The sequence below is a fragment of the Notechis scutatus genome, chromosome 1 (assembly GCF_049901735.1).
Source record: "Notechis scutatus isolate UNSWTSFEM ecotype Mainland chromosome 1, rNotScu1.2, whole genome shotgun sequence".
In the NCBI taxonomy this organism is placed as follows: Eukaryota; Metazoa; Chordata; class Lepidosauria; order Squamata; family Elapidae; genus Notechis; species Notechis scutatus.
In genome coordinates, this window is record NC_142009.1 from 82200027 (window position 1) to 82213786 (window position 13760).

The following is a 13760-nucleotide window of genomic DNA, read 5'->3' on the forward strand; positions in this document are numbered from 1 at the left end:
TTGGTGAGAAAATCAAATAAAGTTTGCATTTATGTTAAGGCTTTTTATATCACAATAGCAACATATAGCAAGGTGATTCACTTCGCCTGCTGTTAAGTTTTTTAGGAGTAGGTGTCAAGTTTCAATTCCTTGACATTAAACCTGATTTTAAAAGAAGAAATCTAGAACTAATATTGGCTTAGGAGAAGGAAACTGGCTGTTTTCCAAAATTTGATTATGACAAATTATCATTATAAAATTTCTAGGTTGAAATTTTTCAAGAATGTCATCATATCTGACCAGTGGGGAGGTTAGAATGAGCCAAGGAAGTTCATTTAAATCATTATGAGTAACTAGCAAGTGTAAATATTCAAACTTTTCAATCCAACTTAAAGCTTTGAAAGGTGAAGATAAGCTGCTCAATAAGAGGCAAAACCACATCAGAAATTCTCTAGCTTGCAAAAAATTTAATAAGCAACACCTGGACAATTCTTACAGTTTCAAATCATCAAGGATATTAGGGCCACCAACCCAATCTCAATCATGTAGACAGTCAAAAGTTGGAACAAATCACATTATTGAAGGGAAACCACTCAATGCTTTCTAGGTACCTTCTCCACAATCTATTACACAGAGCACATAACAGGAGAGGCAAATCAGGGCACGGTTCATAAATACAATGAAAATCAGATCTGAATGGAAGATTGTTTTCAAAAAATGAACCAATTATTTCAAAGGGCCATTTAAAAATATCAGAGGTGCAGCAATCAGAGAAATGTATCAATTTCTCTGCAGAACTGAGAGTGTCATGCAAGTTACGCATGTCTAGGAAACTTACATCATGTAAGCACATAGTTTTGTAAAAACATGGAGAAAACTGAACCCCAAGATGAAGCAAAACAAAACCAAAAAACCCCACAAAACCCCTGTCCTCAAATAACAACATAAAAGGGAATAAAGCAGATAAATTCAAAAACATTTATCAAAATTAAAGTACCCGAAATTTGCATTTTTATTAACAAATGTATTTTTCAATAAAGACCACAGTGCCTCAACCAAACTATATCCCCATGCAATTCTGTAATACAAAGGTTGTATCTACAGTGAACAGCAAGTTTTTAAAATTCTTCACCACAAAGAAGAGAGGAAGAACAAATCTGGGGAGAGGGTGGACACAAAGTAGAGAGAGGGGATAATTTAAAGATCCTCTCAAGTCTTCAATATATTTCAGTCAGGGATCAGTTGCATATAATGTATTCATTTAGAAAACCCAAACTGTACCTGTATTTAGACATGAATCAGATTATATTCCCCCTATATTTCTGTATTATTTGGAAATAGTATGCAATAAAGGCCTACACCTGCAACGTGGAAAGCTATCATTAAAATTATCTGTTTTAATGGTTCACTTTTTCCAATTGTATTTTGAAACATTTGACTTGAAAAAAATCTTGTTATACCGTTGAATTTCTAGTTCTGTCACCATAACAAGCAGGAACCATCAGCTGAACCACCACTGGGTGCTTCTTAGTTTGAGTGCCTGCTATGCAGAAGTTTTGCTACAAGCAGGAAAGACAATTATAGTAGTACATTGCTCCTAAAGAGCTGGAAGGAACAGAAGAGGTAACAACCATTTCTCTTGCCTATCATATTCATTTCTGTCATAGGAGTCACCTAATACAAAAACTGATTCTGATGTTATTTTTTTTTCTTTCAATTTATAGATGCATATGAGAGCTGAGTGGTTTTTGTGTGTGTGTATGTGCAACCAAACACAGTGAACAGGACAGATAAAATACTCTGCTGCTTCACTTGTCTATGATTACCTGCCATGCCATTAAAAAATTATTGGTCAACAAAGGTCTGTATTTACATAGTGAAAAAAATATTGATAGAGAAAATGAGCAATGGCCAACCATGCAGGCATGTTACATACCTAAATCTCCCTAGGTAATTGGTAAAGATGACCACTAATTGCATGCTTAATAATTATCTCACTGCTGGAATGATTCAATCAAGTTTAAAGGCATTTCCCCCAAACTTCCAAAGAATATCTTGTATATGCAGGTCTTGATTATCAAAGAAGGAACAAGCAAGGGCAACACAGGTCTTCATGTATATTTTGCCGGTGCAGGATATTACAAATACTTTCTCTGAAGTGGGCAGGATTTATATATTTCATACTTCATTTATGTGTGTATGAATCCTTATTCAACATCCACACACAGCGTAGCATAGGATTCTTATCTAGGCACGATTTAATTCAGCAGTGCTTAGATTTATAAATGTTTGTGTCAAGTGCCTTCAAAATGTACCACTGAGCCAGCTTGCTAGTCAATCTGATGAGAAGGTTCTATTGTAACACAACCACAACTCATTACTGTACATATAATGACTCAAAATCACTAGATTTTGAGTAAAGTCTTGAATCCAGTGATGCATAGAACTACCAAAGTTGCTCAAAGAAGCCAAAGTGTTAAGCTGAAGGATTTCCTCTACCATAGTATCTCCTTACCAGTGCTCCATTTTTAAGTTATTTGGTTTTTCCAGTTTCACAAACACAACAAAAACAATCTCTCCAAAATACTTCTAATTTTTGTACATTTTCAAAGACTTCTCTTCCAATAAAATGTTTATGATAAAACTCAGTCTATATTTTCATGGAAATGTATAAATACTATATAAAATATATGAAAAAGATATATTTTTTTCAGCTTTTTAACCCCACCTTTATTATTTGTATAAATAACCCAAGATGGCAACCATCTAATATGCCTTCCTCCTTCTATTTTCCCCATAACAACTCTGTGAGGAGAGTTGGGCTGAGAGTGACTGGCCCAAAGTCATCCAGCTGGCTTTCATGCCTAATACAAGACTAGAACTCAGTCTCCTGATTTTTAATCTGGTGCCTTATCCACTAGAACAGGGGTGTCAAATTCGCATTTTCACGGTGGCGTCGTGACACATCCGGCCCATAGGCCGTGAGTTTGACACCCCTGCACCAGACAAAATAAAGTGGAGGAAATTATCACAGATTTTATTGTAATGTTAGGTACAATTTTATTAGGTAATGTAGGTAGAGTAAGAAAGAAATTAGTCTTGTATCAGTCCAATAAAAAAATTGAGTGCTTTATATAAACCTGTATTCCCTTTCAGCTAATTTATATGTAATATTAAACCACTGCTGTTAATAATTTACTTAGCAGTTGTTTTCTTCTTAAACATCAACTCATAGAACAACACTTAGTGTTCCTGCCTTTGCTTTTCTTTATTGGGGGTTTCCAGAGATTAGATTGGATCATAGTTAACATGCTCAGAACTCAATTATATAGTTAAAACAAAGTAGTCTGGTGAATCCTTTCCTTTTTAGGACCATTAAGACCTAATGGTCTTATTTATCTATGCCATCACTTCAAGTAGCACTGTAAGTCTAACTAGATTTTGTCTTTCTTTGCAAGCCCTAAGGGTGATGCTAGTTCAAAATTACTGTGTGACATAAGGAGTGGCTACTTTAAGTTATGTAGCATCAAAGATCAGATTTAGAACACCTATCAAGTACTGTGAATGAATGTCAAAATGCAATTTGTTGGTCGTATCTTAGACATGCTTAAAGACTGGCATCCAAAAATTGCACATTGGATACCTCCTAGAGCAATGGACTGGTACCAGTCCGCGGACCGGTGGTTGGGGACCCCTGTCCTAGAGGAAACAAAGCCAGCCTTGGAAAACCTAGCACCAAACATTTAAGGAAGATCTTAAGATTAATGTCTCTTGGGATGAAGCTAAAGATGTTGCAAATGATCAGAATTGCTGGAAATCATTTACTGCTCAATGTGCTCTGCACAGGACATGATGATGATGATGATGTTGATGATGATGACTCAAAATCTCAAATGCTGACACAAGCTGTGAACATGCCAATTCTTGTTTCTGGGTTTTGTATATCTATCTATCTATCTATCTATCTATCTATCTATCTATCTATCTATCTATCTATCTATCCATCCATCCATCCATCCATCCATCCATCCATCCATCCATCCATCCAATTTCTAAACCATCCATCTCCCTCAGAGAAAGGTCCTGGCAGTGTATTTGTAGCATTTTGTATGAAGCTAGATGTTTCCATGATGAAAAGTATATGATATCAAATCCCACAAGTCAAGATACTCAAGAGCCTTCAGAAATGCAGCAGCATATAAAATAATGTATACATTAGCAAGTTTTACATAAATAAAAATAATCATTTCCAATTAAAGGTTTCTTATAGGCCTAAACATAATCCCCAATTTCACACTGTAAACCAGGGGTGTCCAACCTTGGCAACTTTAAGACTTGTGGACTTCAACTCCCAGAATTCCTCCTCCAGCAAAGCTGGCTGAGAAATTCTGGGAGTTGAAGTCCACAAGTCTTAAAGTTGCCAAGGTTGGACACCCCTGCTGTAAACCAAATATACTGTAATTATATTTGTTTATTAGGCATTTTTTCAAACCAAGGAGTGTTGCAGACAATATCCAAATGCAGCAATGCTGAAGATTTCTTAAAGGGGTATGGCCATTGCGAGCAAATCCAAACAAGAGAATGTTCAAAATAGTTTCACAATAAATGTAATGAACTTTAGTGCAAATGTCAGTTCTTAAATCTTTCTCAGCAATTTCTTCAGGGGCAAAATCAGTGTTTCTCTACCTTGGCAACTTTAAGGTGTGTGAATTTCAATACCCAGAAATCCCCAGCCAGCATGTTTATTGGAGAGTTCTTGAATTCCACACATCATAAAATTGCTTAGGTTGGGAGACACTGCCTCAGATTGAGAATATTTAGACATGGAAAGGTCTAGGAAAAAAGCAATTTATGCTATTGGAGGATGGAAAATTGCAGCAGTTTGCTAAGGGGAGATGGTTGAGCAAAAGAAATCAATTTTTATTTTTTGGGTGGCACTCCCAAAATGTGCAAATAGCCAAGGAAGATGAGTCTGCTTGCTTGGGACAATTAAAACAAAACAGTACGTAACCCTTGTTTGAAGCATAATGCATCACATGTACGTGGATCAAAAATCTCTGGGAATCTTTTTCAATGTCACTGCATCTCTGATCTGTCAAAGCTTCTTTCTAGCTTATTTTTAATCTGTTCTAGTCATCAAAAGTTACCTATCTCTCCTCTGGAATTAGAACTGAGTAAGGATCCACCAAATGAGAGTGGAGCAGGACAGCAAGGAGATGAATTCTGCAGCTTTCCAACTCCTATTGGACCATGTCTTTCATTCTTAACTGTTAGTCCTGCTTACTGATTGATAAGATTTGGATTCCAATAGTGTTGGACACACCACGGGTTTCTGGTTTATAGTCTGTCTATCCTCTATATTGTTTGTGAGGTCTGACTTATTCTCGTCCCAAATTGGGGGGGGGGGGAATCCAGTGTTCAGGAAACAGAATTATTCTTGCATCAAAACTTGTTGCCAAGATGGTATTTTCCTACTGATAAAAATGTGTTATTTGCAATTGATGTTATTCAGTTATGAATTTAGAAAGATGGACTTTCTACATTAGATATCATAAAAGGATATCTGGTGGATAAAGCAAGAACCACATTCTAAAATATTTTCACATGACTCAGAAGCCTTATTAAAAAAAATCTCTTTTCCAAGAACAACCACCATCTGATCTACAGACATCTAACAAACATGTAGCTGTTAGAAGAGACACATAAACCCTTTTGATTGGTCAGAACCAGGGTTGCTGTTTCATTCATTTATGTCTTTTATCAGACTTACTTCTGAACTTCGAACAACTTGAGACATAGCATCGAGCAGGTGAAACCTTTGTTGTTCAATAAAGTTATCTCTTTGGATTCTTTGCTCAAAGAATGCAGCTACTCTTGGGTCATGAAAAGCTGCTCCCCAGAATTAGAGGATCCTTTCACTAGGGACCTGTACCAGAAAGAGGAAATGGGCAAATGTTCCCCTTGGTCGAGAAGAAGATACAATCTGAGCCTAGATACTTTTGGTTCCAAGCCAAAAAAATCCAATTACCTTTGGACAGAAAATTCAAAACAAGAAAGGGGGCAGGGCAAAGCTGTTGATACATGGCCTGTATCTTGCAGGAAAAGACAAGGTTAGGGATCCACAGTATGGGGACCAGATAATTTTTTTGTTTCGCTTCTTTGTCTGATGAGTGGTTCCAATAAAGAAATATGCTTATCCCCCCACCCACAAATACCTTTCCCCCAAGGACTCTGCAAACACTATGATTGTCTAGTGCTGGTAAAGTACAACATGGGAAATTACCAATTTATACTTTTGTCTTCTGTGATCATCCCATGTGGTTGCATTAAAAAGACAATGCAGCATCCTGAGAAATGTCCCTTTAGTATAGAACTATTATTTTTGCAACTTCAAGCCTTTTCATTCTAAAATGGAAATATAAACAGTAGATGAAGCTGCAGAAGCTAGGGATAACGCAAGAAGTAAACAACAATTTCAGCTCTTCCAAATTTCCCAGCTCCTACTTATTCCTTTGTTAATAGGATTTGTCTCTACTAAATAATAAAATAAGTCTACTTATGTACTTATGCTACAACTGTGCAATTGAAAAAAAAATCTAGTTGTGGGAAATATGGCACATAACATTTGGATTACTTATGATCAAACTGTTTTCTGTATGATTTTCCTTCTAGACAAAACTTCTGCATAAGTTACTACGAAGAAAAATATTGTTTTCCTGAAATCTGCAGCATTTCATGGAAGCTGTTTTGGTTTGCACACTCAAAGCCAAGAAAATAGGAATCTAATGAATTCATAAAACAGACACACATACACCCCCACTCTTAAAACCACCTCTTTTGGAATATCTGTCATAGGTTTGGACACATTATAGACAATTTATCAAGGAGAAATAATATCTATCGCTATCCAAAGTTAAATAAAAATATACTGTTACATTCTCCCTCTGCTTTGACTTCCAAATAATAATTTATTGGAGCACTGTCACTCCAATTCATTGCCAAATGTTCATATTCAAATTGAAGAACAGAGAAAAAGGAAGTTTTCTCTACCCCTGGTTCCATTTTTCAACCAGCACAGATTCAGCTGGATATAAACCAGGAACCATCAGATTTATACTTTAGCACCCACTGTTAGTGGAATTCATATGGAAAGAATAGCAAGAGAAGAGGAAATTTATTTAGTCCATTGTAATACACTAGCCTTGATCTTATCCTGTTAGATATCAACTTTTGCCCATAATAGTTCAACAGCGATCACAATATTGTTTGGCTTGTTAACTATGTCAGCTTGACTTCCTCCAGTGAAACCTTAAGACGATCCCTTTCTACAGACTGCTTATCTGCATTCGTTCTTAAATCTTAGCCAACTGTAGCTAAATCTAGCTACCCTTAGCTAAATGTAGCTACCCCAGTCCAAATGCTGGATCCTGATCTGATTTTGGCTTGCTCAAGACACCAATCTGACTCATTGCCTATAATTCGCAAAAAGTGCTCCAGTTCTTGCCAATAGTCTTCTGGATTAGTATTACAATGTTGTGGAACTCCAATTGCTCAAAAGTTACAATTTTTATTTATTTAGTTTGTAAACATTGTTAAGTGAGGACCAGAAGATGTAGCCCTTACTTAAATGCCACACCAAGTCATATGTATCCTACATTCATACAAAAATCAATACAAATATTTCAAAACAACATGTATCTGCATGCCTCATTCCCTGGCCTCCTCCCTCCCACCCCCCTAGTTTTTACTGTCTGGTACAGATTCATAATCGAGATCACAGATCACAATGAAAAGAAAGGGGGAAAAAACCCACTAGCTTCTCCAACACAGTATCTTTTGCAAACTACCCCCAAAGTAACAGCTTTTCTTTTGAAGAATATTTTAGAAATTAGATATGGATTTCCAACAAATCCCCATTATGCCTACAGAGCTCAGCTATCTGGGAAGAAACACACGTCTTCAAGTATATTATAGCCTTCTTGTTCTTTTTTTTTTTTTTTTTGCTGTTATAATTGTTGTAAATAATACCAACAAGTCCAAAGTCAGGGGCCATGGTTTCGCTGTTTTAGAAAGAACAGAACAGCGGGAAAGAAAGAAGAAAGAAAGAAAGAAAGAAAGAAAGAAAGAAAGAAAGAAAGAAAGAAAGAAAGAAAGAAAGAAAGAAAGAAAGAAAGAAAGAAAGAAAGAAAGAAAGAAAGAAAGAAAAGATATATATATATATATATATATATATATGAGATATATAGAGAGAGAGAGAAGAGAAGAGGAGGAGGAAGGGAGGGAGGGAGGGAGGGAGGAGGGAGGAGGAAGAAGGAAGAAGGAAGGAAGGAAGGAAGAAGGAAGGAAGGAAGGAAGGAAGGAAGGAAGGAAGGAAGGAAGGAAGGAAGGAAGGAAGGAAGTGGGCAATCTTTAAAATCCCTCTATCATCTTACATTAGCTTGTTTTTTGCAGCAAACACAGAAGAACCATCACAAGTCAAAAGCCACATTTTCCCAGCATAAAACGGAATAGATCTCATCCTTCGCTTGCTCTGAAAAATCAGCAAAATATTGATTCAAATAAATTTAACCCCAAACCAAAAGGGTCCCCACCTCATTCCCCCAAGTGTTTAAAGTTGATGCCCTCCTTTGGGCACTTGTAGACTTTTCCAGTTGCATTTCCACCTTTCCTCCCAGATTCCTTTGTGCAACTCTACCAGACCTCCACCCTGACATTTCCTGGGCTGGCCCTTATGAGAAAGCTCCACTGGGTGGGGTGGATTTTTTTGATTTTTTTTTTTAATTTTATTTTTTTGTAATCCTTTCTAGGTTGTTTTTCATTTCAGACGTTGAGTCACATTAGCCAAAGCTACTGCAAAGGCCTGCACCGCTGAAAATGGATATTGAAAGTCCAAGATATAGGCATTGCCATCAATCCGTCCAAACTGCATGACCTGAAAGATTGGGGGAGGAGAGGAGGAGAAGAAGAATAAAATTAGCAGCTGAAGAGAAAGAGTAAATAATAAGTCAGATGAATAGAAAGTGGGCCATTAAAGGAAGGAGAAGCTCACAATCCTTTGCCTTCTACCAAGAATTATATTTAAGTTTATTCGATTGTTGTGCTGCCTTACCTGGTTTATAAGTAACTTGAGACAGCAAACATACCTAATGCTTCTTCCTTATCCTATTTCCCCTTCCCTCCAACAACACTGAGGAGGATCAGGCTAAGAGAAAAAAATGATTGGCCCAAATAATCCAGCTGGCTTGGAATGAATTTCTGCTAGCATTGCTAAGGCTTTCAAAAAGATATGCCTTTGGCAGCCGTATGAGCACTAGGTTCTTCGATGGATTCCAAGAACTATTCTGGACTGAACCATGGCTTACTGATTATGTCAAAACTGAACTTGCACACACTGCTAAATCATAAAATACTGTTCACCAATCTCCAGATTGTGGCTTTGAGTTCCCAGAACTCCCCGGCCAAATGTGAACTTGTGCTAAGAATTCTGGGAGTTGAATTCTACATATCTGGAAGTGGAACTATGGCAGGATTCCCATACCACATTAACCCAAAGTCAACCAAACCGTATTAGTCATTTTATTTATAGTCATTTGTTTTTCATTTTAAATTTTGAAGCACTTTACAATAAAGTGTTCTATTTCAGTCAAGTGTGGAGCTCATTTTAAAAACCAAAAGAGTATAATTTCTCTCTTTTTAGGAAAAAAAGAACACTGGCTTAATTTTGAAAACCACTTTATGTTCTATTACTTGTATGTAATACAGAAGCTCTTATTAAGTGAGGAAAAACAACAGTCAAAATTTCATATCATATTCTTTCTTCTTAACACTTCTGTTCACACTGTTGTTGTTTTTTTAGCAGAAATGTTTATATGCCAGACTGGTGTCAAGTCTTCATTATGTAAATTATGAAATTTGCATCAGTCCCATCTTGTCTCCTGTTGAGTTATAGGAAAACTATAAACAATTGGCTTTTTAAAAGAGACTCCTGGAAAGAGATAGTGTAAACTGGGAGTCACCATTATGGTTGCTTAATATTGCTCAATAATCATAGTTTCCTTTGTAATTGACTTGCTCCTATGAGAATCTGTTTGTGTTTGTGAGGATGTTTTGTTATTTTAATCTACTTACTGGGAAAAAAAGGTTGCTCTTTGGAGGGGAGAAACAATAAAGACTCAGTATTATCAATAAATCTGATATGAATGAAGTAAATCATTTGTGCTTATGATATCATAATGCAAGAGATGCTAGTGTGGTATTACTCACAGTCCATAAGAATTTCTAGTAATTTGGCTTGATGATTTTTATTACTGAAAATATCCAGGAAAAAAATAAATAGTTGTCTTACCTTCCATTCTTCTCCTGGAACAAAACATATTTATTTTTACATAGTTTCAAGCCTTTCATGCTACCCAAAAGTGGCAGGTACCTCAAAAAGAACTGTAAAGGTGGGGAATTTCTGGTCTCCAATTATTGCTCCAATTATTATTGCATCTTAGTAGCCCTAATTAGCAAGGCTAATCATGTGGAATATCAAAAGTTGAAGTGCAGTTACCTCTTAAAAGGCTAGAGAGGTTCCTTAGCCATGATCCACGCTTATTCCCATCAGTACTTAAACTCCTGTCTAACTTCTAGTACAAATCTCACCACAGTATCAGCATTACATCTACCGTGTATGTATGCGTGTGTGTGTGTGTGTGTCTTTGTGTGTGTGTGTGTGTGTGTGTGTGTCAGTAGTGGGAACTACCTTAGTCGCTACCGGTTCGGTGGTGATTGTGTGTACGCGCGCATACGCACCTCTAACAACCCAATCAACTGAGAGGATGAAGAAATGAAAATCTAGGAGCAACCCTCCCACTCTCCCATGCGCTTTTCTGTCTTTTTAGTCTTTCAGCTGATTGTCGGAGGCTTGTTTTCCTCCTGTCAGCTGATCAGAGGTCCTTTTTTTACTACCGGTTCGGTTGAACCAGTCCGAACCAGTGTGTGTGTGTGTGTGTGTGTGTGTGTGTGTGTGTGTGTGTGTGTCTGACATACATGTGAAACAAAAAAGGTTTTCCATTTTCTCTTGGTTAGCTTACCTGTCTTCCTTCCAGCTCAATCTGGAAGTTCTTTGCAGATTCTTGAGTCACCCTCCCTCCAAAGTCCAGCTGATAGACCTGGGTTGCCTCATTCCACAAAGGCTGTTTATTTGCCATCACATACACAAAGCCCTGGTTTCCCAGCCGCCCATCTTCCTTCTCGTTTGCTTTCCGACATTTAAATTCATCCAGTTCGCTGGCTGTCCTCAAGTTCCTTTTAGTTTTCCACCCCTTTTTACTCCCTTGGCTCTGATTCATCAGTTCATCCCCGCTAATAAACAATTCAGGCTCACTTTCTGAGCTGTCCTGAAATTCATTCATCTTGTTCAGTTTTTTTGACTTCAGCTGATCTTTCTGGCTCTTGAGTTTTTTCTTTTCCCTGCCCAATCTTGGGCTGGCTATCAGGGAATTGAAGTCAGTCAATGTGGTCCTGGCCTCCTTCTTGACTTTCCCCTCTGTGATAGCCTGCATATTTCCTTCATCCGCCCGGCTATCCAGCCGCTTGCGATTCTTCTTCCCAAACTTATCTGTCCTCTGAGAAATGGGACTTTCAGTCAAGGAGAGCACTTCTTGGAAGTTATCTGCTGTCTCGGCCATCACATCAGAGCCCACATGACCCGGAGATTCTACAGGCGGTGGAGACATAACAGATTTGTCCACCACCAGAAGCGCCTTGGGTGGCAGAACATTCTGGGTACTCTGGACAGAAGGTGGGCATGTGCTATAGGAATTCCATGGATGCAAGGCCATTGGTGGCAGCTGTAAACTTGAACAAGTACTATTTCCAGGATACATGGGAGGCAAAGGGCAGTACGAGAGGTTTGAGGGATAGGCTGGCTGAAGAAGAACAGATGGCTCCTGTTGTACAATTTGGGATGGGGCCAGCGCGTCTTTGGGAGAGCAGGGCACCTGCATTCCTTGAAGAGGAGGAGGTGGAGGAGGAGGAATACTATAATTTCCCAAATACGGTGCTCCAACACCATAACTCATCTGGAAAGTGGCAGTGGGACTGGTTGGAGATTTGGGGGAAACGAAGGTTGCTCGGGATATATCCAAATGTTGAGCTTGGCCAATGACTAGAGGGTTGGATTTACCAGGGTTGGGCAAAGTACTATGAGCTGTCCTTTCTTGAGGCACCCATATCTCCTCGCTCACAATAGGTTCCCACTGATAGGGAGGTGGCCTTTTTACAGCAATGTTAGGTTCTGCCATGGCTACAGGGATGTGGCGTGCTGATTTCTCCACAGGGCAGTGTTGAGAAAGAGCCTCGTCCTCCATGAAGGCAGAGTTTACGTAATCGGTCCGCTCCCGAGAATTGTCAAGTGGGTTCAGTAAATTGTAAGAGGATTGGGAGGCCAAAGGCGATGTACTGGCTGAGTGTGCAATGACTGAATTGTGCTGAGAGCTGCTCCCCGTGGTTACATCAGGCCTCATAGTGCTGAGGCCTGATGTGCCGTTGCTTGCGTTGATATTACTGATGTTCCCATTTCCGTTGTTTGTGTTGCTGGCGCCATTGTTCGTGTTGCTGCTGCACTGGCTGCACGTGTACAGGGCAGTTGGCACTCGCTGCTGGTACTGGGCTCCCACAACATTGCTCTTCAGTTTCAATGGGAACTGCAAAGTGGCCCTCTGGCTGTCCACCAACTGAGCCATTTTCAGGGCTGCCTCCCTGCTATTTCTCCGCAGTGTAGCATGGATGATGCTATTGTCCAACCTCTGCGTGATGCCCCGGCCTTGAGCTAGCTGGGCTGCAATCTCTGGATAAGGGGGTGGATCCCCAGTTGGAATGGAGTAACGCGGAACTGTGAGCCTGTTCAAGGTGGCGCTAGTGCATGGCTGCTGAATCTTCTTCTCTGATGAAGTAATCCGTAAAGTGGCCGAACTGCCTGGCCCAGGCAGAGTGTATGTGTTCTGAGCACACACCATCCGGGTTCGAGGGCGGCACACCTCCTCGACATTCCCACTGCTGTCGAAGGTGGTGATTCTCTCATAGCCAAGAGGGGTTTGGTAATGGGCTGCTGAATACAGAGAGAAATCACCTTTTTTCAAACAGAGATCTACTGGAGGTTGTGGAGGTACTGGAGGAGGAGGTGGTGGTGGTGGAGCCGTGGTAGGAGCCGCAGGTATGGTTCCGGGGTATGGAGGCGGAGGGTTTATTTTGTTCAGTTGAATTTCTTGGGCAGTGCTGAAGACAGCTGTGTCTCCTTCTGCCACCTGGGGAATGGGACGCAGAGCTTTAGCTTTTTGGAGGTGTTCGTGGTCTCTGTCCCCATCTCTGTGGTCCACAATTGCCATCTGGATGGCATTCTGGGGTGGCAAGGGTAACTGAGGAGGGACCTGGAGGATACGTCCCATTTCTACTCCTCCAAAGATCACTTGGCCCGGGCTAGAGTATCTGCTTGGGATCGGATAATGGACTGCATTATCAGCCACGTGGTCTGCTGCTGCCACAGCGGTTGTCTGATTTGCGAGGACATCCAGTTGCACATTCTGATTAGCAAGCAAAGACTGCACCAACCCTATGCTCTGAGTTGGTGACATTGCTTGTGCTGAACTGTGAATAGGAGCAATTGGGATGTTTACAGTGCAAGGTGGATTGTTCTCAGGAACTCCTGATGCTCCAGTCACTGTCATATAAACACATAGCATTACATTATGATATTGAAGTTCTTTTTAATTCTCAATAGATACATTAGACCTATAGTA

General features: G+C 39.5%; 1 protein-coding gene across 1 annotated transcript in view; it reads right to left on the bottom strand.

Annotated features, from left to right (window-relative positions):
* Positions 1 to 7992: 7992 nt before the first annotated feature.
* The window catches only part of TULP4 (TUB like protein 4), an 87462-nt gene continuing 81694 nt past the window's right edge, over positions 7993 to 13760 (bottom strand). The window contains exons 14-15 of the mRNA XM_026675269.2: positions 11055 to 13681; positions 7993 to 8911 (exon numbers count right to left, since the gene is read on the bottom strand). Coding sequence (XP_026531054.1) covers positions 8795 to 8911; positions 11055 to 13681 — 2744 coding nt within the window. The 3' untranslated portion in view covers positions 7993 to 8794. The remainder of the gene's footprint in view (positions 8912 to 11054; positions 13682 to 13760) is intronic.